Genomic DNA, 25,745 nt, shown 5'->3' with positions numbered 1-25,745 from the left:
GATTGCATATCCATTCTCTAAATCAATAATTTCAAATACGGATAATCCAAAAAATCCAATCCAAAATTTTAATTTAAATTTTTAGTTGGGTTAGGCTAAAGGTTGATATGGACTAGGCTAAATTTAGACTTGGACGGACCTTGTTCGACCTGTCTGAGCAGGCTCAACGACCTTAAAGGGCTGGACGAGCCCGACGACCAGACCGGGCTAGGGGGGCTTAAAGACGTGAATGAGATAGGTGGGCCCGATGAACCGGACGAGTCAGTCGGACACTACAACCCAAAAAAGTCGAACGAGCTTGATGAACCGAACGAGCCAGGTAGGCCTAATGACCCGGATGGGCTAGGTGGGCCTGAAGACTTAGATGGGCTGGGATGGGTCGGCCCGACGACTTGGACGGGTCGTTCCCGACGACTTGGACGGACTGCACAGGCCCGACGACCTTGATGGGCTGAGCGGACCCAACAATCCGGACAGGCTGAGTCTCCCTGACGACCCGGACAAGCTGAGTCGACCCGACGACTCAGACACACCATGCAAGACGACTCGTACGAACCATGCAGGCCCGACAACTCTGACAAGTCGTGCCCGATGACCTGTACGGATTGTGCAAGCCCGACGACTCTGATGAGCCGAGCGAACCCGACAACCCAAACACGTTGAGTAGTGTTGGCCTTAAAGATAGAAGTTTTAAAAAATTCAATTTAAATTTCTTTTATAAAAAATGAATTATGGATTTTGAACTTGATCCAAATATTTGGATTGAATTTAAATCTTGATCCAAATATTTGGATCTGGATTGGATGTTAATGGATCATTAAAAATCCAATTCATGATCACCTCAGAGGACTCACCAAAAACTGATTAAATAATTTAGAAAGTGATAAACATGGAATTGGTAATTTTTAGAAAACTATTTTTTTAAAATTTAATCAACTTTTTCAAAAATAAATAAAAGGAAATATTTAACTACATTTACAAATTAGCATGAATTATTACTTTTATAAAACGTATAATTCAACCATTTATATTTTGTATATATAACTTTGTATAATTATATATTATATTAATTGTCCTCTATTTTTTTTATTCTATTTTTAAATGTGTTAATGTTATTGGATTTTAGTAACTTCATGCCCTCTATAAGGTGTATATCCTAGGTTTCATAGGAGGTTTTCTTATACTTGATAAATCAAGTCGTTGTTGGAAAACTGATAAATCACGAACAAAAGAGCATTTCCTAAGATGTGTAGATTTATTGTCCTTAAGGACTTATTCGTTATGGTGTGTTGCACAAGTCTCACAAGATACAACAAGAACTTCCTGGATTTTTCAAAGATCTCAAAACTAGCAAACAAATACTCTTATTTATTACAACATTTAATTTTAATTTATATTAAATTATTAAAATTTAATAACTTATATTCAAATAAATTTGGCGTAAATATTTTGGCACATGGTGGATTAAAAATAATTTTCTATTTTAATTATACTTAAAAATTAAAATTAAAGATTAATAGTATTGGTTATAAACTCGTAAGTCTCACTAAAAACAAAATTAATTAATTGAGTTATAAACCATTTTTTTGAAATGATGTTAAATGTTTCATGTGTAGGGACTTTATATCTATTTAAACAATTTTGTTCTATGCTTCGGTTCTCCTACAAACCGGTTTACCTGCTAAGGAGGCTTTTATGCTTAAGTCAATGATGGTTCGATCATTATTAGCAATAAATGCTATAATAAATGTGAGATAAAGTCCTCACTAGGGATTACAACGGGTCAGGTAGGTACGGATAGTGTTTACTCACAACCCGATCTGCAAAAAAAAAATCCGCCTGTTTACCTGCTGGGTACCTGCTTAAAAAAATACTTGCGGATTTTTTAGAACCCGCAGGTATCTGCATACCCACAAATATTTAAAAAATATATATATTATAAATTTTTTAATATAAAATTATAAAAATAAAATAAAATAAAATATAATAAAATTAATTTTTAATTTTAATTAAATTTAACCTAATAAAATATAATTTTAATTTTAATTATAATTAAATTTAACTTAATAAAATATAAATTAAATTTTAATTTTAATATTTTACGGGTAACGGGTACCCGCGGGTACGGATAGTATGATACCCGTACCGACTCGTTTATAAGCGGGTATTAAAATACCTACCCGCGGGTGCTAACTACCTGTCGCAGATTTTATCCGCAGATATCTGCAGGTGCAGGTATTCTTGCCATCCCTAGTCCTCACAACCATACCTTGACATCTATTTATAGTTTTCTTCATGGACCCGTAGGCTTAGTGTAATGGTCCAATTGCATTTTAAACCTGATTATCAACCTTGTTTTACAATAATTATGACAAGGTTAATTGTCAGCTCTAATTGTTGCTCGACTAGACATGTCAAAGTGAGCCAACCCGGCTCACATGGGTTGGCTCACCATGAGTCGGGTTGAAAATGAGTGAACCCAACCCACCAACATTTTTTTTACAATGTTTTTTAATATTTTTGGTAATTATTTATTACTTCTAATTATATAGGTTCACAATTTCATATTTTTAAATGTTAGAATGTTGTTCAATAATATTTGAATATATACGTTGATACTTTCATCTTTAATTATAATCTTTATAGTAAATTACTCAAGCAACTGTTTTATAAACAAATTTTTCTAAATTAGTATGAAAAAAATGTGTAGTTTTTTTATTTATATTTTATTGAATAGTATGACAGAAAATGTGTAATATTAGCCATGTTTTCTTAGTCTATATAGATACTTTATGAGAAACAATTCATCATATATTAGTGGTGAGCATGATCAAGACATTGGTTCTTGATTTTACTATGATTGTCATCTCATGGATTACTTAAAAATTTATTTAAATATTTGAGTACTAAAAAATAAATAAATAAATAATTTTTTTATGTGGGTTGGTGAACCAACCTACTTAACCCACCAACCCAATAGTGGATTGAGCCGGATTACAAAATTTTGGACTTACCATAAAGTAAGCCGGATTAGGTTTACTCATTTTTAACCCGGTTCGTGGTGAGTCAACCCGTTAACATATCTAAATTTAGGACTTTGAAGAGAGAGGATGAATTTCAAATCAGGGATGTGCTAGGATAAAGTTTTCCATAAAAAAATTAAAGAAAAAAAAATCAAATTATCCAAATAAAATTCCTTTACATATAAATTAATTTTTAAAAATTAATATATATATATATATATATATATATATATATTAATCTGAAATCTATTAATATAATATTGTTAAAATTAACCATGACATTTGAAATTTGAAGGAATGTTCATTTTAAAATATGAATTTTCTTATGATTTTATTTTTAAAAGTCACACTTTGAAAAGTCAAAGGATAAAACTGTCCTTAATCTGTATTATTAAATAACGAGGATCTATTAAGAACAGTGGAAGCATGTTTCTTTCTAAAATGGTATACGAAAAATGTGGTATGAAAGTACAAGGATACCCTTAAAAGTCTTTCCTTCCTCAGAGAGACATATTATGTGGCATCTAGGCAGTTAGCTGAAAGGTAACGAACTTAACTAAACCCAGGAAAACGCTGACTTTTCACTGACCTACTGCAAGAAACAAAACTCATCAACATAGCCACACTCACACATTAAGCAATGTTCATTTAATGCACTATGCAAGACTAGGCCTTATTCCAATTCTGGTTTTTCCCTCTACTTTCTACCTTACCATATGCTCATGGAAATAATAAAAATCATCACCTCACAAGCTCTATGCGATCGATGTCGATTGAAGGCTCCTTAGCTCCCACTGCACCCGAAAGCTGCAAACCCACCAACTCATATATACACAAATACATCCCAAATAAATCAACCTTCTCCTTTCTGTCTCTTCATACATCAAATTTTAATCTAACTTAATTTTATAATTTTATAAGTATATAAACTTACACATTAATTAATGATATGATAAAATACGCTACAGTGATAAAAAACTCAATAAACAACAAAATTTTGCTATAATAAATTTTTATTATACTATTTTAAATGGGTCTGATATATTTTTAGTCATGAAATTAATTTCTTTTAGAGATTTTGATCCAATTAGTTTTTTAACTATAGAGATGTGTGGATTTAATCTTTTTAACTAAATTTTGTTAAGTTGATTGGTGTTGAAAACACATTTCATGATAATATTTGACACATTTCAATTTCAATGTTAGTTGAAAAACTTTGAAATATCAAATAAATTTAACAAAATTTAGTAAAAATGAGTAAATTTATGTATTTTGAAAGATGCGAAACCAAATTAGTCCAAAATTTTGAAGAAAGAATAATTTTGATTCTCACTCAAAATTTGGTCAAAAACATATTTAATCTTATTTAAATTAGTTTAACTTTACAAAATTGACTAGTAAAATAAAGTTTATCCGCTAAATACATTTTATCTTTGATCGTCTTAGGATCCCCAAACTTATGCATGGCTGTATAGAAATAAGTCGAACTATTTTGGATAAAAGTTAATAAATGTAACATCCATTGGAGTGTAAATTTAATTTTTTTTTATTATTAAACAAGTACTGAAATTAAGTGTAGACAAAGAAGTTTGAGATGTAAGACTTAGCCCATTATGGTGAAAATTTGAAAGTTTGGTGACCTTCCCAATTCATTTTCTTGAAGTTCATTGGCATTGGAGAGAGTTAATCTTTCATTTTTCACACATGGACAACCAGAAAACAGACATTTCACCTTTTTGAAAACCCTCTAAACTAACCAACCCCCCCCCCCCCCCCTTTGGTTGCTCTTTAAGAAACTCAACATTTCTCTCTCTCAAGGACTGATCTTGCTGTCTGCAGCCATGGCTCCCCTTTGAAAATCAGTGAGAGAAAGAAAGAAAGAAAGAAAGAAAGATCATAGCAAGTTAATGGAGGTTCAATCTCCTTCGGTGAAACGCCCCTACGACATCACCATGTCAAGAAGAACAAGGAAACAACAATTTTCGAATGAGAAACCCAAATCAGCAGCAAAGGATGAAAAACTCACACTGGAAACTGCTCAAACCAATACTATTGACGAGGTGAAACAAGGTGGCGAGGGTGACCACAAAAGCTTGAAGCAGTTGATCGTAGGAGATGACAATGAAGCAACGAAGGGTAATAACAGTGATGAGAGAGGCAAGGGATCAAGGAACTCGCTTGGTGAACATTTTACCGAGGAAGAGAAACAACATCTTCAGCTGGTTCGAATGCATCAGAAGGACAACCTCCAAGGTTTGAAGTTCAAGAAGTTGGTGAGTCGTTATGCCAAAGTTTTGGGGCATTTGCTGAAGGCTAAGCGTGATCCTCACTTAGGTGATGCACCCAAAAAACCTGTTTTCAAGTTATCATCCTAGGACAAATTTTTGGCTGCTGATTTGCTTCGTCGATTTTCATCTATTTTCTCTCTATTATTATTATTTTTCTGCCGCCAAAATACTTAGCTTTCTCCATCTCCTGTTATACTCTTGCATCTCTGTATCCTTCATGCATATATATATATATGGCTTGTATTTTATGTATACTAATTCTATCAATCAAAATATGTTCTTATAATATCATAGTTTTTGATACTACACAATTTCATTCCTCTTTATTTCTACATTTCCTGGTATTACCAAACTAACCAGTTTTCAATTGTTGTTACAAATTCTACGTCAAGAAAATTCACTTTTTAACGTAATATCGTACAAGTATTTTATGTTACATGTATCTCGACTAAAGAAATCCATGTATCTTGCCCAGAAAAAATAAAAAAACTGTGAAGCCTTTTTACAAGAAAAAAAGATAAACTGCTTAGAACAGATTAAGTTTTGGATAAACATTTAAGATGAAAAAAGAACAATTTAGTGAGACAAAGAAAAATGGTGTCTAGAGATAGAAGAAAGTCTCAATGTTTCAAATGAAGAAAAGGACCATCTTAGAAAAAGCAGTTGCCAAATTTTTGGTGTGGAAGGTTTATACTAAAAGGGAATTTATGAGTCTCTTAATACTTTACAACAAATAAAATCTTAGTTATAGATGTATGCAAAACAAGAAAACCCTTATTTGTTTTTTGTTTTCTTGATTTTTAATCATTTTGATAATTTTGCCAGAACATTTCAAGGTTTATAAAATTGGACAGAAAATTTGTTTACATTTCGTGATGTTTAAGTTTGAGGTTAGTGTGATGATGGGAACAGAAGACTAGAGGCAGAAATTTTAAAATTGTGAAAAAAAAAAATGAATTGAGAGGAAAAAAGAAAGTTTAGAAAGTAAGACATTTTGATTAATGTTTCCAACCGACACAAGACTTCAAAATGGGCATTTGAGCTACCATCAAATTATAGCTTAGAGAAAACTAATGCACGTACAACTCATGCAACCAAACTTTAACCCTTTCACATTTATATCAACCAAATTCTCTATACCAACAGAGAAAATATTAAAAATTATTTTTTTATTAGTTAAAATTTGGTTAAACATAAATTAAAAATATACGTACCAACTATAACAAAGACCTCGTACGCATACGTTATATTCTTTTCAAAAAATTCATAACTATTACGTTTTTCTCTATTTTTTTCAATTATAATTATCCGTTTCAGATTTTATAAGAAACGTTATGCTGCAGTGTTTCAAATTTCATTTTATAATTCCTCTATTATTATTTGGTTAAAATTTTGCTCTGGAAAGTCCTAATTAAACACCTTTGTTTCAAAGTGTATTCATTAACTTATACCTATATAAGATGAAATAAGAATAGAAACTATATTCAAATTATCTGACCACCTAACTCAACTATTTAAAAAATATATTTTCTATAAATTATTTAGAAAAGTCTAAAAGTTACTTCATAAATGAATCTCACCTTCAATTCAGTCATAGGTTTCTCAAATTGCTGGGATTACAACAATTTCATTATCAAATGTATGATGAAAACAAAAATATAACTAATCAAATTTGACGGACTTCTCTCATACAAAAAATTGTGTAAACATCAATGACTTATTCTATAAATTTATATATATATATATATATATATATATATATATATTACAAATAATATTTAAATAAACTAAAATATATGCAGGTTGAAGGTATAACTACATGTTTCAGTGTTTTTTATATTGGATTAGAAACTATGAAAATGGTAATGGTACATGAGAAATGCATGAACAGAGAATATTTAAAATGATTCTAAATAAATGTGTTTTATTTTTAAAAAAAATTCATTAGAAATTAAAAATTTATATTCATTTTCTTTCCGGTGTAAAAGTGGTGTGAATAGTAATTATTATATTTGGGTCTATTAAGTCTAATAAAGATAAGAAGTGTAAACATCGAAAGACAATGAAATAATCAGCATTTTGAAGTCATTATAATCTAAGGAAGTCCAACAAATATTTAACAAAAGTAAACGAAAGTCAAAACAAAGAAAAGTCAAGGAAAAAGTTAACCATGACAACTCCTAAAATAGAGTAAATATTTATTTGCATTGAAAAATCAATATATAAGTTACTATCATATAAATAACAATTTTTTTTCAATATATAAGTTACTATCATATAAGTAACAATTTGTTTTTTAGTCAGTAGACTTATTCTTTTACGATGTCCTTCTTTACACTTATAAAAAAAATGAAAAACTACACTTTTAATAATATAGTTCAACAGTTTGGAAGACCTAAAACAAACTTAAAAAATGAGGTCTTTTTGTTTAAAATTTATTTTTGAGCTTTTTTTGATACAAAATTATTTACTAATTATATAAAAAGAATAAATTCTTTTCCAAATGCATATATAACTTATATAGAATAATGTTAATAATTTTAATATGGGTTGTTTCCACCGAGGAGAGTTTCTCAAGACTAAAGATAATAAAAACTTATTTAACATCAACCATGTCTCAAAAAAGATTAAACAGATTAGTCTTACTATCTACATGAGAAAGAATAATTTTGCATAAAAAACTCAAAAAATAAATTTTAAATAAAAAGACTTCCTTTTTTAAGTGTATTTTAGACCTCCTAAACCGTCGTCCCCAAATAAAATTAATAAAATTAATGTTTGCCTTATGTGAAATTATTTCAAATATCATACTTTAGACCTGTATACTATAAAAGAAACTCTTTCATAATGTAAAAAAAGTGAAAGCTTTCGAGGATGCCACATTGAGAGTAGTGTGATTCACTTACTTTTACAATAATTTTCTTTAATAACTAATGTAATACAATATTAACATTTTATTAATATCAAATTAGTTTCGAATTATTATGTAAAATTTTGTATACTTAATGTACTATTATTTCAATATAATCAAAATTGATATCTAAATCGTAAAATTGTAAGATTCAATTATTTTCTAATATTTATGAGTCAAATTTCACTTATAATCGTAATATAATCGTCGAACACAATCATAAATATGTATAAATGGTTTTGTTTTCAAATTTTCTGTTGTTAATGACCTGTTTATATTTTTTAATGAATAATTAAAAATTTACATGGTTATATTTTTTAATGAATAATTAAAAATTTACATGGTTATATGCATACTATCGATCACTCAATCACCTTACATGAACAAATTAAATATTATTATAATTAAAATTTATTTTCCAATTAAAAATTAATACAACTAAAATCCATGTTCAACACACCACAACTTCCCAAATAAAATTTAATATAATTACAATTTTACGTTCCCAGTTTTATAGACGCAAAACATAATAATGTTAATATTTATTAATTCTCGTATAAAAAAACATATTAACATTGCTATTTACTATTTCTTGTATAAAAGAATTTATATTAATACTATTTGTGAAGACAAAACAAATTGCTTATTTTGATATATTTTTCCCATTAAATTTCTTAAAAATTATGAATTCAATTTATTAAATTTTAATATATACAAAAAAAACAATAAGTTATTATGATTTATTTTTCTTCTGTTTTGTAAGTATTAATATATATATATATATATATATATATATATATAATATATTATGATTTTACCAAAAATATAATTTATTATCTTTTCAATTTTAACTATTGGGGTAGAACAATCAAATAAAACCTCTAAAAATAGCTTAACATAGAAACAGATTAGTAAATGTACCAAAAGAAATCGCAATAAATTTCTTTTTATCCCACAGTACACATTTGGGAAACTAAATAATTTTCCTACTTTAATTGAGATTTTTTTAACTTATGGCTTAAATAATGTTGAAATAAATTGTTAAAAGACTAGATTTAATAAATAAACTACTTGTAATTATCAATCGCAAGACTCTTTTAAGTTAAACTCTTTTCTTAAACAGAATTATAACAATGCTTTCATTAAAACAACAACGACTATAAATTAAAACAATATGTAAAACCAAATATTAACAGAAGAACTTAAACGACCAGACTATTAACGTTGATAAAGTCAACAGAGCAAAATATTTAATCAAATGTGTACACGTTATATACATTTGATGAAATATTTGTTATAATGAATAACAATTGAATATGCCTGAAGTGAATATTTTGAGTACTGTTTGAATATTCCTATGTTGTGTTGTGTGTGTTGATGTATGTTAGAGAAAGGATAATGGTTATGTTGAGTGACAGAGCTAGACTAATAGTGGTGCTGTCAAAGACTTTGAAGGATTGTGGAAATCCATTGTGTAAGTTACTATCACCCCAATTAGTGAACATATTGCAGGAACAAGACCCAAACCATATCTGGTTACTGAAAAGGGAAACTGTGTTCCCTGAAGCTCTGAAGAGATATCTGCATTCATCATTTCAACAATGTAAGATAATTAGTGACACTGCTAAGGTGCTTCCTGGAAAATATTTTTCTTGTATTTACTTTTAATAACAAAAGAAAATTCTTTCTGTTTCCTGTTTTTGAGTTGTATAGAAATTAATGCCAACAAATCTCTTTTGTTTTCATCATGTCCTACACAAACTCTTGAAAAGAGAAAGTACCAAAATGAAAGATCATACTTTAGTGATTAAAAATGAAAACTGAAAACACTTCTCAAACCAAATGAATCTTCTTGATCGAAAGATCCCATGTTCACTATAGATAAGGTTAATTTAGAGTACAAGTTGAGACAATCCTTTTCTTACAAACTAGTTTCATGAAAATGAGTTGGGCTTAAATTCGATTCCTATTATATTTTCAGAACCTATCCTATTGAGGTTTGTTGGACCTATTGTATCACTTACGATATCTCACACATGACCCATCCATGCCTCGATGTGAGGGGGTGAGGGGATTATTGGGTGAACTTAGATGTGGATAGTTGGAAAAATGCTTTAAGACTAGAAGTTCATTAATAGTATTTTGATAGTAATTAGATAGGTCTATTTATTGTGGTTTGGTAATAGTTATATTTAATGTACGTGGTTGAAGGATCAAGTTAAAGGGTCTATAAAAGGACCATGTAGTGCTGCTCATTGTAAAATACAACAAGTTGTAATATACAAGAATGCTTATCCAAAGACTTGTTTGTCAGTAGGGATGATGTTGAAAATCCAACATCGATGATGTGTGGAAACAGTCCCCACCTTATAAGTCTATCATTCCTAATATTTTTGGAAGACTTTTCATTGGACCTTCTCATTTTTCATGAGGTCTTTATCATGTGTGAATAAACTTATTCATTCATAATAATAAAACGAAGTGAGTTTTTCTTGTGAGAGAAATTCAAGAAACTTACTTTGGTTTGACTGAAGAACATACAAAGCAAGGCCGCATGAAATTTTGTCCAAAAAGCTCAATGATCCAACAACAAAAGCACAACCATTAAGATTTTCTCCAATGAGAAAATTCTGCATGCTTACTCCAGTTACCTGTTATAATAAAAACATTGAATACGTACAAATTACAAAACTAGATCATAACAGTTTAAACTGTGCCAAGATGAATTTTATGTTACTTAAATAGGTTTAAGAACTTAATAAACCAAGATTCATATTTCTTCTACTGTTGTCAATTTAATCAAAAGTAAAGACCATATCTTACCATCATAAGAGCATTTGCGATGCCGATAAGTACCGACACAATGTACATCACATAACTCATATTTGCACTCAAAAGAAGGATCACTGCACCACAAAAAATCCAAAGAATGCATCCAGCAGAGTAATAGGCCTTCAGCATTCTCCCAGTCCATGCAATCTCCTACAAAGGTTAATTAATGACCAATTTAACAGTGGAATTGGAGATTGAAAATATGGAAATGTAATGCAGAAAGATATCCATATGAAGAAACCTGTAACACCAGAGACACAACGAAGCTGCAGATGTATATGAGAGCAGGAACCTGTTCCAAACATCACAAGACAGTGAAATCAGCCATGCCATTGTTCAAACTTATTTAAACCTCAATGGACAAAAATTGTGGAGTACCAAAGCTTTGGCTGATTGGGCCATTTGAAGATCATTGATGACAAAGAAAGCAAGGTATGCCTGAAAAAAAAGAAGCCATTTTGGTATCAGAATATCCATTCATATACCATATTATCATGTTTTGTTGGAAATTCAAAATGCCAGAGTTATGCTTCTGAAAGAGTGTCTTACACTATATTCAACATACAGCATAACCTTAACATATATTAAGTCTATCCTCTTCCAAGATAATGAAAACAAATATGAAAGAAAGAAACGGTGCTAACCTGCGAAACATTGAGAACCAATCTTGTGATCATGTAAATTAGAGCAACCTGGTAATACAGAATTCTCTTGAACCAGTAATCCCATGAAATCCTTGCATGAACCTTTCCATGTATACCTACCTTTAATCTACAAAGAAAATTTTAAATTAGTAGCTGAAACTACTCAAGCAGCCTAGTTTATAAGAACTTTGAGAGAGATACAATTGACTTGCATGAACAAGGGTTTTGCTTGGTTGAAGTTCAACAATTGTAAGTTCTCCCATGTACCAAAAGTTCACTTTTTTTTTCACAATTTCTCTACAAGGTAGCCATTGAGATTCTTAATGCTTTCAATTAATCTGGCTAAAATGGGCAATTCAAGCATTTTTTTTTTCTTCCTCATAGTATGTACAAGATCATGGTATATATACTATTGTTTGTGAGCAGAAAAAAGTCTTTAATCCAAGGATAATGACAGAAGTAAGCAAAGAAGCACACCTGGGTTCTTTGGTTGAAAGATGAAATACGCTCACAAAGCAACATCCAATAAAAATAGACAGATATGCAATCCAACGATACTGATCATTTGAAGGAACATCAAAGTGATTATGCTTGACAATACATGATTAAAGATGGATCCAAATAATCACTGTCACACATACCTGATTTTGAACATCAGTATGCGTTTTTCCATCAATGACACTGAACACTATCAATGCAACAGCATACAAACTCAAGTTGGCAACCTTGTAAAGAGCATTAGTTACATACATTAGTAATTAATAATATTAATGTATTGATTTATATGCAAAGTTCACTAGAATCTTACCATGGTAAAAGCATTGCGACAGCTAGCAAGTGCCACTCTGCTTGTCGAGTTCAGCGTGATGCAACTCACCATGGACCTTCAAAGATAACAATAAAAAAATGGTGAGCTTATGCTAACTTGAAGAGTCACAAACCTGTGCCTTTCTCATTAGATTCTTCTTTTATCCATGTAAATTATCAGATTAGAGAGTTCACTGATGTTACTTGGTTTATAAATGAATATTGCTTCATATCATTCTGAGACTTGGTTACTAAAGTGGCATTTAGCTCTGGCAATTAAAGATGAAATTACAAAAATCAAACATCATTGTTACAATCAGTACGCCAACAACATCACCAAGAAGATATTTTTTTTTTTAGAATCAAATGAAAAAAAAAAGATAAATTTGATGAAATGATTACATGTGTGAAACCTGAGTAGCAGCCCAGCCCACATTGAAGATTGCTGCAAATATGCTGTAACTCACAGTTTCAAAAGTAGATGAATTGGAACTAAACATTTTACAGGGTAAACAAACCCCAAAAACAGAAGAAAATGAAACAGCCACCAATACAGAACCGGCACCATGCCATATCTTGAAGTGTCCAAATCTGTCTATCTGTCAAGCAAGGCCAAAGAAATTAGCATGTCAATAAAAATAAGGTAGGTCTGAAGCAGAGAATAGGACAAGTGAAAAGAGCAGCACCAAGGAAAAGACAAGTGAAAACTTTCAAATTTCTTAGATTCTGTATGTTATTTCTAGATAAAGACACCAATTAGATGAAGACTAAATGTATTTGAATGAAATGAGTGAAGATATGAAGTAAATTTGACTGTTTTATCATACAGTGAATGTTTATCAGATAATATCAGATATTAAGAAAACCATCAAGTAAACTCAGTTTTGTGTCCAGAACAAAAAATCTGGTTACTCAGTTATTACGCAGGGTAAACCTATACACAGTAAGACCCTCTGACTCAAGGAGGTATAAAAAGGATAAAATGAAGCCACATGAATGTGACCTATAAGAAGCATGTAAATCCCTAGAATGAAAAGAGAAAATAAGGCTTAAATACCAGTTCACCAATAAATATGGTGGCAAATCCATCAGCCACTTGACCTGAAAGCATCACAACAGCTGCATTCCTATGAAATAGACAGCAAAGAAATGTCAAAAAAAAAAAGAAAAGAAATTTGGAAGCATTCAACAGATTGAATACCATGCTTCTTTATCTTGTGGTACAAATTGAATGCATTTTATGTCTAAAAAAACTTTATCATATGTTTGCCCAAAATAATTGGAGGCATTTGGTAGGATATATACATATCATAGAAGCAACCTAAGATAACAAAAATTAGCTAAACCAGTAGATAGGTGGAAAAAAATATATTAGATGCACCTTGGTGAAAGTCCAATATCTGTCAAGAACAATAATAAATATGTGAACCAACAAGCTGCAGTTATGTCATTGAGCATGTGTCCCATTCCATAATAAAAGACAGGCCATCTTCCCAAGATCCTGGTATATGTGTCATCTGCTTCAATGATAGTACCCATTGTTTGTAGGGCCCTTAATCAGAGCTATCACCAAATATAAACCTGCAAGGAATAAATGCAACACTTTAGCTTCCAATCCTTTTCATGTTGTTTACTTATTTTATCTCCCATACTGCCGTTAAAACTAGGGTAAAAAAAGGGTACAGGGAGGAGAAAATGAAAGGAAATTACAGATTTTAGTTCCTCCTTCGTGTAGTTTATAACCTAACAATTCACCCCTTTCATAAAACTAAGCCAAAATAACCTACTTTTCAAGCATAAAAGAGGAAAAAAAAAATTATACATGACAGGAACGATGTTACTGATAGATCATATTAAGCAATTTTCCCTACTCATGAATGGGGAAACGAATCCTATTCCTAACAGAAGTTCCATCTGGTGCTTAAAAAAATGTCACCTTACGTAATTCGAAACTCCTTCATGGAAAAGGTTGAAAACAGATGATAATCTTTACATAACATGTTATACGGGAAACCACGAAACCCAAATCCAACAATTTCTACTGAAGATAAAATCCTAAAACGGTCAACTTTACACTACATAACCATTTGAAAATACCATAAAATGCACTCACACCACTCTGAATTAACGGAAAAGTTCGTTCACACGTGATTGAGCAGCGACAAAAACCAAAACCCCACAGCCATCAAAACCCTACCTTTTTCAACACCCAGAATCTCAAACACAAAATTCAAAACATTGAAAGAGAAAATGCAGCAATTCCACGAGGTGATTTGTGATCACGTACAGAAACAATAAGCGAAGCTAGCAGAAGCACCCCATCATGAAAAGCACGTCCTTTTCACAGTCTGACAAACCAAAGAATCCGAATATGGAAGCCAAGTTGGTTAAAACAGAGGAAAGAACCCCAAGACGGTGACTTCAATCAAAACACTTTGTGAACAACCAATGATAAATGAAGATACGTCATCTAGTTAACGATATCCACAACACAACCTATCTTCACCATAGAAGTGGAATGGTATGTTATTTGTATAAAATTGATAGATAACATGTTTTCAATCAATAACAGTTTGTCTTGTTCAGGAGCCTTCGCTTTGCTCAAAGGTTGTGTGCGGTTGAACGGTGGCTGTTCGGTGGGAACTGTCAGTTATAAAATGACAACAATGTCCCCACATTGACGTGTAAAACACTTCATCGGATCCGAATGCCACGTTGTAACATGGTGTGATGCATTCCAATGGAGAATGAAGTTTTGTACTTTGTTGAATAATAACTCCTGTGAGAAGTATTATTAAGCAACGTTTAAATCTACTATTATTTCTATTTCCAATAATTTTACGAATTACCTTTAATTTTTCGAATATTTTAGTTACACATTTATTTATCCTTAGTTAATATATCATTTCATTATTAGTAACGTATCTAAAAAATTTATTTCAATAAAGTTATGGTTTAAAATGGAAATGCAGTTATTTTAATTTATAATAACGGTTTTTAAAAGGGTAAAAGTATAGAAAAAATATAAAAAAAATAATCCTCTAATTTATATATATATATATATATATATATATATATATATATATATATTAGTATTAGTGTAAATATGAACATTATTTATTATCTTATTTATGTGTGTGTATTTTTTAAATATTTATATTATATTATAAATTAATAATATTTATAAATTGATTAAATTAATGTATAAGAGAAAAATAATAAAAGTAGTAATAAAAAATTAATTTTTTGAGAAAAAATTATTAATGTAATAAAAAAACAAAAAACGAAAAGAAAAGCGTGATAATTTTATACAAAATATTTTAAAATAACCTTTGTAAAATTGTAGAACCCAAATAAATTTAAACTTAAAAATAAGATTTACTTCATTAAATATTATATATAACAGGATGATATAATTTTTTGTAATTTTTTATTTTAATTAAATATTTTTTTTAAGTAAAACAATATTTATTGAAATATGTTGAAAATCCTACTGGTTATAGATAACATAAATTTAAAATATACAAGGGGATATAAATTTTATCTTACAATCACTTTTTTAATAGATTGAGTTAAAATTAAAATCTATTTCTTAAAATAATATTTGTTCTTATGGATTAAGTTATACTATAGATTCTTTTAATATCCAAATTTCGAGTTATCTCTCCTTCAACTCTTATAGATCTCATCAAGAGCACAAAAGGTGGGTGTCTACAAAAGACATGTTAGCATGGGTGATGTAAGAGAATTTTATAGAATAATTAATGCATAATAAATACATGGGATAACATGCTATTTATATTTTTTTACCTTTGGCCCCACCTGAATGGCCTTTTTTGGCCTAATATACCCTTTTACTTCTAAATCCATCGAAGTGGGTGAAATTACTCAAAAGTCCTTATTGATCTTTAGTTCCTAGTTGTCAGCCTCCTAATGAAGACATTAGTCTTAGGGTCGACATGTACAGGGTTGATGCCTTAACATTTTGGTTTGATGGGGTATGACCGAGTACGAATAGTACATTAAACCTTAAGTTTTGGCAATGTTCGAGGACGGGTAGTATGTCTATGGGGTTGATGCATTATCCTTCTCATCCCGGTTGGGTAGGGTCGAGTACAAATAATATATCAGCCTCTAATTCTAGTGGGGTTCGAGTACGGGCAATATATCAGTCTCCCAATCTTGAAGTGTTTCACGCAAAAGACTGGAGTAACCTGAATTTAGCCTTGACATTGGATTGTGTCGTACACGGTAGGCAACAATCTCCCAATTATGATAGGGTCGAGTACGGGTAGTATACCTTGGCCTCTTAGTTATTGTGAGGTTCGAAGACGGATAGTACGTGATGAAATTGATGTAGTATCATTGGCTTCTTAGTTATTGTGAGGTTCGAATACGAGTAGTACAATATCAAAATTATCTAAAACCTATTTTAATAAAATTTGTTATTTATTTAATTTATCGTATTATCAATATCAAATAATATATTAATATATAATTCTATCCTAATATATATATATATATATATATATATATATATATATATATCAACATAAATAATATATATTCAAATAAAACAAATTAAAAATATATAAATGAAAGGAAACTCCAAAATTAAGTCAAAATTAAAATTCACTTCTTCCTAATATATAATCATAATCGTGGAGTCTCTTCAACCAAAATTAAATATTTTTACTTATATAAGATTCCAATAATACTTCTAAAATCATGATTAAGAAAATCGTGTAAAATTGTTGTTTCAAGTTTCTAAGAAGTCTGTGACAAAAGAAGGGAAAGGGTAAACGTTGGGAACTACCAAGTTGGAATATAATGCACAAAAAAACATAACTGCAGCATGCACAACTTGCATATCTTAATGTCAACTTCAGATAATAAATTAATATGTTTAGAAGATTTTTTCAGAAGTATTTTTGAGATTAAAAAATATGAACAAAATTGTAGTAAGGAGTATAATTCACCAACACGTATATTATTGGCAAATAATAAGCTTAGTTAAAATTAATAACAAGGAATATAGAAACAAAGTATGTTATTTTGACAACTTAGAATATGTTAAAAGTTGCTAGGTAGGTAAATATGTAATTAAGATGAGAAAAAGATGTCTAGATAAGTTTTTTCTTTCATTTTTCAAGAGAAAGTTCTATGCTCTATGCGCTTTACTTGATCTTCAACGTCACCAGAATATTTTCTTAATATTAAGTTTTTGTCCAAATTTTTAAGGTTTAGACTAGAAAGATTTAACATTAAGAATAGGGATGTCAGGTAGGGTAGGGTATGAGTAGTAACTATTGAATAAATATTTTTGTTCCGTACTCGTATCTATATTCGTACGAGTATCCATTATTTGGATATCCACATATTTTTGTAATATCCACGGATACATGTGGGTATCTATAAAATAAAACTTTAATATTGACCACCATATTTTAATCATAAATTCAAATCAAATACAATGTATAACATTAATGAATTTTAAATAAAGTGTAAATAACTCATTTAAATAGTGTTGAATGACAATTTACAGATAAATAGAGATTTTTTAAACCAATGTGTTAATGTTTTAATAATTTTTTTAATTTAAATTAAAGTATAGCAGATACGGATACTATGATATATGTAACTGCCTCATTAATATGCGGATATAAAAATTATCTATACCTATTACCTGCGGTTATCCATTTACTATATTCATTCTCTATCTGTTGTGAGTTTTATATACCGAGTACAAATTTTTTTAATATCTCTAACTAAGAGTTACGAGTTAAACATAAAAAATATTATAATAATAAAATTCGAATTACACTTAAAGAGACAATTACAATTTAAAATATGAATTAAAAATTACAAATTTAAGTAATATATGAAAAAAATTATAAGTGCATTATTTTAGAGCATGTGATGATCGAGTCATAACTTTTTAAGTGTTAAACTTTTTCTATCGATCTCCTAAAGAATCACAAAACAAAAAAGTCCTAGATTGAATATTTATAAGAACATAAACAACATATAAACCTATGTCATAATTTCTTATTCTATTTATTGACGATGGTTGGGGTTATATTTTGGAGGCTTTCAACTAAATAATCCCAACAGTTTTATCATATTGTAAATTAATCTGATTGTTGTACGTAAAGCTGACGACAGGGACTATGGTTTAAATTTTGGGGTAAAATAAAATTTTATAATTATTAATGCTGTAATGGTTAAGATAATATTTTATATATTGGGAATCACATCACCTGTCTCAATTTGATGTGTTGATGGAAATGTCGTTTTTCTAATTTTTTTAATATGTATTGGGAGCATGAGTAGAAATATGGATGTATTTTAGGTAGTTCCCTATTTCACATAAAATTTTGTGGGGAAAAAAAATAGTTAGATAACTATTTCATGTATTTATTTTGGGATATTTTATTTACTATGTATACTTGTACATATTGCATAACTAATGACTAGTATAATGTATAATGATGCAATTTAAATATAAATATATTTGTAAAAATAGTATGGATTTGTGAAAAATAGGAGAAAACATAAAAAAGAAGGATTGAACTGTTATAAACCTTTGTTTGTCTTTATTGTATTGTCTTTGTAAGTAGTATCTCACAACATTTTTTAAGTTTGATTTATGTTTTTTCTTTTCTTTTTTAGTTAATTAAACATATATTGCAATATAAAATTTTAAAGTAAAAAAAAATACTAAATACTTTTATAGTGATTCATCTAATTACACCAATTATGTGTATTTTTTTTTATCAACCAATCAAGTTTTATTAAACGATCTCACACTATGAAGTATATATAAGTGTTCTCAAACCACTTATGATTCAAATAAATATTTGTTCGCAAGTTACTTCTAACTCAAATAAGTAACTTTTTCGCACTCTCGACTGATTGAGTATTGTTTAAACTTTCAAACCCTCCTGAATGACTCTTGAAATATTATTTTTTCAAGTCAATCATAGCTTAATTAAATATTCTTTTGAGATATCACTCTTAACTTGTACAAATATAAGGTTTGAGTAATCAATAGATCCCTAATTTAGCTCACTAGAGAAGATTGTGTCTTTCAACGTATACAATGAATAGACTTTCTCAACTAATATAATTATATGAACACCAACAATGTTCTTGCAAAGGCTTTTTGGACACAAAATTTTAAAAGAGTTTTGACACTTACTAAATTATTGTTCTAGTTCTTCTTATCTTCTTCTTTAAGATATTGGTCTTTAAACTTTTGGTTTTAAGCATATATAATCAAAACATTCATGATTTGATTTAGCACACATGTAATTTACTCAAGAAGTTTTTAGTTGTTTTTAGATAAATATTATACAAATAAATTATTTTAATTTATTAAACAGTAGAAGTGTTCTACAGAATATACATTACGTAAATCACAACAGATTTATATCTTTAAATATAGGTCTATAAAAAGTAAAATATTTTTATTCAGAAATAATATTAATCAACCAAAAATATTTAATCTTTCGTATAATAATAAGGTATATATTATATAATAATTGACATTATATCTTTTCCAAGCTTTAACAATGAAAAAATAAATAAAACAAAAATTTTCTATTGAAAGTAAAAACTTAGTGTTCCGATTCCAAGTTCATCGGACAGCCATCGTTTAGGAACAACCACCACATTTTCGAGGTATTGTCTGCTTTGGAGCATTTTAGCTCCGTCACGGTTTTGTCCTTAAAAAGCGTCTCGGAAGGTAGAGAGATATGAGTATTTAAACTTCGTTTCACCTCGACTCCTCAATAATGTGGAACTTATTGGGTGTACCGGAACACTAGGGGTTACAATTTATAAAACTGTTACAGTTTTCTTTTTTATTTTAGATGATAGTTTATTTTTATTTCAATATTAATAATATATATATATATATATATATATATATATAAATTATTGTTTTATATTTATTTTGATGTCACTATTTAATATTTAAATGACCACAATTAAAATTAGTTATTGAGATTTTATCCGCATAAGAATATTTAATTCAAGTGCATGTTATCCTTATTATGTGAAGTTGAATTTTCCATTAAGTGTTAGGAGAAGTCTTCTATAGTTACAGATAAACATTGGTAGAAAAAGTTATTTTGAAGATAGAGATATCCGTAGATAAAGACGTGGTGCAACTTATTGCATTATAAAATATTTGATGGAATGTAAGAATCTTCAACAAAGTCTTTTTTCAAATATTTCGTATTAAAGTTTAGTAAAACAGTTTTATTATTTAAATGTACTACGTTTTATATTTATATTTTTATTGTCCAACTTTGAGATATTTTAAATTTTTTAAATTAATTATTAAAATATGTATTTTTGGCTTCTAAGAAATGGAATCATACAACAGAATCTGGTACTGGATATATACTATGTAAGATATTATAAATTATGCATTTAATAGATAAAGCGTGATAATATAATATTTTGTTAAATTTTATTATAATATTTTATGTTTTTCATAAAAAAAAACAGCCATAAATATATTACTTATTAAAATAACATAACGTCATTCTCTTAGTAAATACATTTTTTTTTATAGCAAATATAAACGTTAATATAATTTATTATTAAAAATATGTAATATTTGAATTAAAAACAGAAATTTTGTGGCCAACAATATAAATAAATAAATATCAGCATCGACTTAATAAATAAAATAATTAATCAACTAAATATAATATATATATATATATATATTATATTATATTATATGAAATAACACTACAACAAAAATCACTTTAGACAACAACATCAAGTTATGATATAAATTATAAAAACCGTGGTCTAAAGATTAGACCACAATTTTGTAGGCGTGGTATAAGTGAGTGTAGTTATAGGTAATAGACAACGGTGTTTAGTATGACAATATTTTTAAAACCGTTGCTTAAAATTCTCACAATAAACAACAATTTTACATGTTGATTTTATACCTTACCTATGTTTTTAGACCACGTTTTTACTAGTTTTGTCCACATAGTTTAAAGCAACAATTATATAATCATGGACTTTCATGATATTTATACATCATTTATAAAAATGTTGTTTATTATATGTTTATGCTACATTTATTTAGCCGTTGTCTATTTTAGTGTGGTCTAAACTATAAATGGTTGTAGTGTAAATAGGCTCTCTATATTATTTTTAAATCATTCAATTAGAACGATATTGATTTTATGCTGAAGATATAAAGTAATTAATTGAGTAATTAAATTAACATAATAGAAAATAATAAAATGATATTTCTTAAACATTACAAATAATAATAACATAAAATTTAATACAAAATAGTAATTATCATTTTTCTGCTTACTCACCTTTTGTCACATGTTAAAAACATTGAGAATTTAAGTAAAACTACAATACAAACTATTAAGATATGATTGAGATGTTATTATTATGATTATTTATCATGAATTAGGAGATATATTTTTAGCCTATTTATAAATATAAACTATAAAACAATTTTTAAATAGTGACTAATTTCAATGATAAATTTAAATACTAAGTTACAAAATTAAAATTATTGGTTATTAAAGTAGTCATAAGAAATTATAATTAGTTAGTAAATTGGTTTTTAAAATTAACTATCATAGTTTTGGGTACCAAAGAAAATTAGTAACTCAAAATTAGTTACACAAATCTTGGCTACCAAAATGAATTAGTTTCTTAATTAGTCTCTAATTAATTAGTGACCAATTTAGTGACGAATTACAATTTTTTATTGGATTAAATATGTTTTTGACCCCTCAAGTATCAGTGAAATTTGGAATTAATCCCTCATCGAAATTTTTGACCAATTTAGTCCTTCATCTTTTGAAATGCGTGAATTTAGTCATTTTAATCAAATTTTGTTAAGTTTATTTAAGGTTTCAAATGCGTTTTATGATAATATTTGAGTTAGCATTGAAACGAAAATGGGTGGAATGATGTAAACAATTCAAATACTATCATAAAATACGCTTGAAAAGTCAGATACATTTAATAAAATCTGGTTAAAAGGACTAAATCCACACATTTCTAAAGATGAATGACTAAATTGGTCAAAAGTTTCGAAGAGGGACCAATTCCAAATTTCATTGAAACTTGAGGGACCAAAAACATATTTAACCCTTTTTTATTTATAATAGTGACTATTTTAGTAACCAATAATTTTTAATTTTGTAAATTAATATCTAAATTGATCACTATAGTGACTAATTATTTTTTGTTTCTAAAATTGGTTTCTAGTCAATGATTTTCTTGTAGTATATATATATATATATATATATATATATATATAATCTATAATTAAGTTTAATTATTAATTTGGTTTCAAATTGAAGAGAACAAAATTGAATTGTTTTAAAATTGAATTGACTATTACAATACAATCGCATCCTTTTGAATCATTAACTCCTAACTCACCAAGTAACTGTTTGAGTCATTTTAACTTACATGTAATCGCCGCCATAGAGCAATATTCAGCCTCTGCAAAAGAGCGAGAATAATTGATTGTTTCTTAGTTTTTCAAGATACTAAAAAAGAACCAAGAAGCACCACCTAACTAGTCAAAGAACGTCTTGTAAGTGGACAACCAGCTCAATCCGAATCAAACCATCCTTATTGTTCCAGTTACTATAGACCACAATAAAATACCTTGTCCTAGATGTTTCTTCAAATATATAATAACCCTTAAGGCTACCTCACAATGCTCTTTATAAGGATTTTGCATAAATTGAGATAAAACATAGACGGGGTAAGCAAGATCAGGTATAGTCACAAAAAAATAGATTAATCGTCCAATCAGTATTCGATAGGGTTCTTGATCTTCGAGAGATGTACTAGAAGCTAACGCTAGCTTATGGTGTTGTTCCATTGAAATCCATAAGCTTGACACCTAATAAACCCGTGTCTTCAATGATTTCCAATGCATATTTTATTTGACAAAGATAAAACTCCTCGGAATTATGGGCTACCTCCAACCCTATAAAATATTTTAAGACTCTTAAGTCCTTCATATGAAACAAGAATCTAGGTAGGCTTTAAAAAATTTTATGGCTGAAATATTATTTCCTACAATAATTAAATTATCTATATAGGCTAGCAAATAGAGATGTATTTCTCCTCTGTGCAATATAAACAATGAGTATTCTCAATATGATTGAACAAAGCCACAACACTTCAATATCATAGCCAACTTAGCAAACTAACAACGAAGAGCTTGTTTTAAGTTGTTAATTGACTTTTTCAACTTGAAACCAAATTTGGGTCAAAGTTTTGAAAACCTGGAGGAACTTTCATGTAGACCTCCTCAGCTAAATCACCATGGAGAAACTCAAGATGAACATCCATATGGTGAACTTCCCACTTCTTAATTGTTGCCACTGCCAAGAAGGTGTGTACAATCACCATTTTTGCCATTGGGGCGGGGCAAATGTTTCATCGTAGTCTATCCCCTCGCTCTAATGATCTCTGAATATGACAAGTATCGCTTTCAAATGGTCCATACTCCCGTCTAGTGATGTTTTATTTTGTATACTCATTTACTTCAAAGATCTTTCTTTCCGGACGACAGTTTCTACAGAACCTAGAGAGACAATGTATTCATAGGATTCCAAATCATACAGTTTTTATCCCATTTGGCCATAAGGGTGCCCCACAAATGTACATTTTCGACTTTTACTAGTAAATTTATCTCTATGATGATGTACATAACATAAAACAACCACTATTATACTGACACCTGACAGTTTATGTTTTTTTTTTTTAAATTATAAACAATTAATAATTTAAAAAAATGAAAATTTCACGAATTGACTCGTGGCATGTACAAACACGACATTCACATCAACTTAACGAAAATGGTGAAATTGAACCTTTTAAAAAATTGGAGGACTAAATTAAACCCAAAAATAAGAAGGGAACCAAAATGAATCGAATCAACAAGTTAGAGCATTAAATCACTAATTAAGCTTAAACATAAGTATAGGCATTACTTTATGGAAATAATTATAAACATTATTTGATGGACAGTTTAGGAGTGATATTTTGACCTTTATTCTCGTTAAGTGTATATGTATATACATAAGTGACCTATGAATAAAAAAGTCAATGTATATACATACTATATTTTATTGATATACATTCCTACTTAATTTACGTTTCATTCTAGATCATACATTTGAAACTCTACATCTCATATTTTACATTGTCAATAAAATAATATCTGGTTCATTTCATATATCAAAATTAATAATTCAAAACACTAATACATTTCAATTCACCATTCATCTCACTATAATAATATTCAAGTATAATATGTTAATAAAATATAACAATTTAGTGAAATACAAACAATTTTACCATTTATAAACATTTAAAAATATGTTATTCAAAGTCTAGAAAACATTGTCTTCACACAACCACCAATTACGCTCACTCAATGAATTAAACACATGTTTATATTCGCTCAATCACTAATTTTGCTCACCCAATAAACAAACCACTCAAAGTTTTACTAAAACAAATTCCATCCAATGACTTTGGTCACCCAATGATCAAATATCTTGAGTTTTCAAATAAACAAATTTCACTCAACAAAAAAAAAATTCCCTGATGATTATTGGTCCAACAATGTTCCATTTCATATTTTTCATAGATATAATTTAGCACTTATTTCTAAATAAGATCAACTTCAATCAATTTGACCCACTTACAACATTCTACATTTTCATGCCAAAACATATAAGATATTTGTAACTACTCTAATTGGCAAAATCATATTACTAATGACATCATTACATAATTGATAATGAGCATGAATAAACATATGACTATATAAGATGTATTTATAATCCTCCACGAGTAAATCATACTTAAATTTTCAAAATATATGTTGAACTCTATCAACAAGGAGGAGTTATGTAATACAAAAATTATTCACCTAAATAACCACTACTCTCTCTAAGAAGACCATCAGTAGTCCCACTATTGCACATCTCTCCCACCTGCACTATCCTATGCTCATGTATAGCATACGATCGTAGTAAGTAGACAAACCCTAACACATTAAACAATAAGGTAAACTAGTACAATTATAGTAAGGCATATATATATATATATATAAAATTTAAATCTCAAATTACTTATTCTCATATAATATATATGACATTTCATTTAGTAGATAAATCTAATAAATAAAAGTCGCATAATTATA

The 25,745-nt window shown here is 28.8% G+C and overlaps 2 protein-coding genes across 3 annotated transcripts; one reads left to right on the top strand and one right to left on the bottom strand.

The window, feature by feature from the left end:
• Positions 1–4,800: 4,800 nt before the first annotated feature.
• Positions 4,801–5,597, top strand: LOC114162165 (uncharacterized). Its single transcript, XM_028045965.2, has one exon. The coding sequence runs from the start codon at positions 4,931–4,933 to the stop codon at positions 5,396–5,398; it is 468 nt and encodes a 155-aa protein (XP_027901766.1). The 5' UTR covers positions 4,801–4,930; the 3' UTR covers positions 5,399–5,597.
• Positions 5,598–9,411: 3,814 nt separating this feature from the next.
• On the bottom strand, positions 9,412–15,139 carry LOC114175255 (uncharacterized). 2 transcript variants are annotated; one of them, XM_028060040.2, is made up of 13 exons: positions 14,703–15,139; positions 13,887–14,086; positions 13,563–13,632; positions 12,908–13,104; positions 12,507–12,582; positions 12,340–12,423; positions 12,176–12,255; positions 11,699–11,825; positions 11,433–11,492; positions 11,296–11,346; positions 11,046–11,204; positions 10,741–10,873; positions 9,412–9,803 (listed from the first exon to the last, which is right to left on the bottom strand). In XM_028060040.2, the coding sequence occupies exons 2-13, from the start codon at positions 14,042–14,044 to the stop codon at positions 9,643–9,645; spliced, it is 1,356 nt and encodes a 451-aa protein (XP_027915841.1). In that variant the 5' UTR covers positions 14,045–14,086; positions 14,703–15,139; the 3' UTR covers positions 9,412–9,642. The 2 variants fall into 2 exon arrangements, with proteins under 2 accessions (XP_027915841.1, XP_027915831.1); XM_028060030.2 differs by having other exon boundaries at positions 14,793–15,139.
• Between the last annotated feature and the right edge of the window lie 10,606 nt (positions 15,140–25,745).

Source organism: Vigna unguiculata, chromosome 1 (genome assembly GCF_037176805.1).
Source record: "Vigna unguiculata cultivar grain cowpea cultivar isolate G323 ecotype 2 chromosome 1, ASM3717680v1, whole genome shotgun sequence".
Lineage (NCBI taxonomy): Eukaryota > Viridiplantae > Streptophyta > Magnoliopsida > Fabales > Fabaceae > Vigna > Vigna unguiculata.
The sequence above is the reverse complement of the archived record's forward strand: the minus strand, read 5'-3'. Positions and strand labels throughout refer to the sequence as shown.

Excerpts from the sequence above, each read along its gene's own strand:
- LOC114162165 (XM_028045965.2), top strand. The coding sequence starts at position 4,931 with ATGGAGGTTCAATCTCCTTCGGTGAAACGCCCCTACGACATCACCATG.
- LOC114175255 (XM_028060040.2), bottom strand. The coding sequence starts at position 14,044 with ATGGGTACTATCATTGAAGCAGATGACACATATACCAGGATCTTGGGA. Across the intron at positions 13,633-13,886 it reads GATATTGGACTTTCACCAAG|GAATGCAGCTGTTGTGATGC; the intron begins GTGCATCTAATA and ends TCTATTTCATAG. Across the intron at positions 13,105-13,562 it reads CCATATTTATTGGTGAACTG|ATAGACAGATTTGGACACTT; the intron begins GTATTTAAGCCT and ends CTTGCTTGACAG.